This window comes from Nicrophorus vespilloides, unplaced genomic scaffold (genome assembly GCF_001412225.1).
Source record: "Nicrophorus vespilloides isolate i.1.1-1 unplaced genomic scaffold, Nicve_v1.0, whole genome shotgun sequence".
Classification (NCBI taxonomy): domain Eukaryota; kingdom Metazoa; phylum Arthropoda; class Insecta; order Coleoptera; family Silphidae; genus Nicrophorus; species Nicrophorus vespilloides.
The window spans coordinates 1-794 of NW_017097235.1; the positions used below are offsets into that span (position 1 = coordinate 1).

At 39.4% G+C, this 794-nt stretch overlaps 1 protein-coding gene across 1 annotated transcript in view; it reads left to right on the plus strand.

The window, feature by feature from the left end:
• Positions 1-5: 5 nt before the first annotated feature.
• Positions 6-794, plus strand: part of LOC108559475 (protein KRI1 homolog) — a gene marked incomplete at its 5' end in the record, with an annotated part of 1,348 nt that continues 559 nt past the window's right edge. The window contains 2 exon segments of the mRNA XM_017916779.1: positions 6-105; positions 108-789. Coding sequence (XP_017772268.1) covers positions 6-105; positions 108-789 — 782 coding nt within the window.

Genomic DNA, 794 nt, shown 5'->3' on the forward strand with positions numbered 1-794 from the left:
CGGGAAATGATGATGTTCCGTTTAATGACGATGATCTGGAAGGAGATTTCGATCCGAACGCTCACGATAAACGAATGCAAATGGTCTTTAATAATGATTATTATTCAGTGAAGATGAGGAGAAGCCTGTGTTTTCAGACATGGATGATGAATTGGAAATTGATCAACCATTTGAGCCTATAGATTATGCGTCTGGAGAATTGAACGAGAACTACGACGACGAAGAAGCCGAAGCTCCCCATTGTGAAGATGCTAATTTCAATATGGATTGCGATTATCAGCAGAAAACGGCGGAAGAAGAGATTAAGGAGAATATGAAGAAGCAGAAGTGGCGTAGAAAGAGGTCGCACGTGAGCAAAGCTTTAATGAAAGAAAAACCCACTTTCGATCCAGAAGATCAAGAATACGAAGAATATTTCAATGAATATTACAAGTTGGACTGCGAAGATTTCATCGGCGATATGCCTTGCAGATTCAAGTACAGAGAAGTAGTTCCAAACACATTCGGATTAACGATCGATGAAATATTAAAAGCTGATGATAAAGAGTTGAATAAATGGTGTACAATAAAAAGAACAGTCGGTTATCGACCTGAAGAGCAAGAGAAGAACGATCATTTCGCTTTTATGCGCAGAGCACAGAACGAGGCTCTGAAGAGGAAAGTTTTGCCTAGTTTATTCAAAGAAGAAAGCGAAGAGCACAAAGTTAGCAAAAAGAAAAGGAGTAAGGGTAAAAAAGCTACCGATGAAGTGGTAGAAGAATTACCGGAAGTTGAAGAGAGTCCGAAGAAGAAGA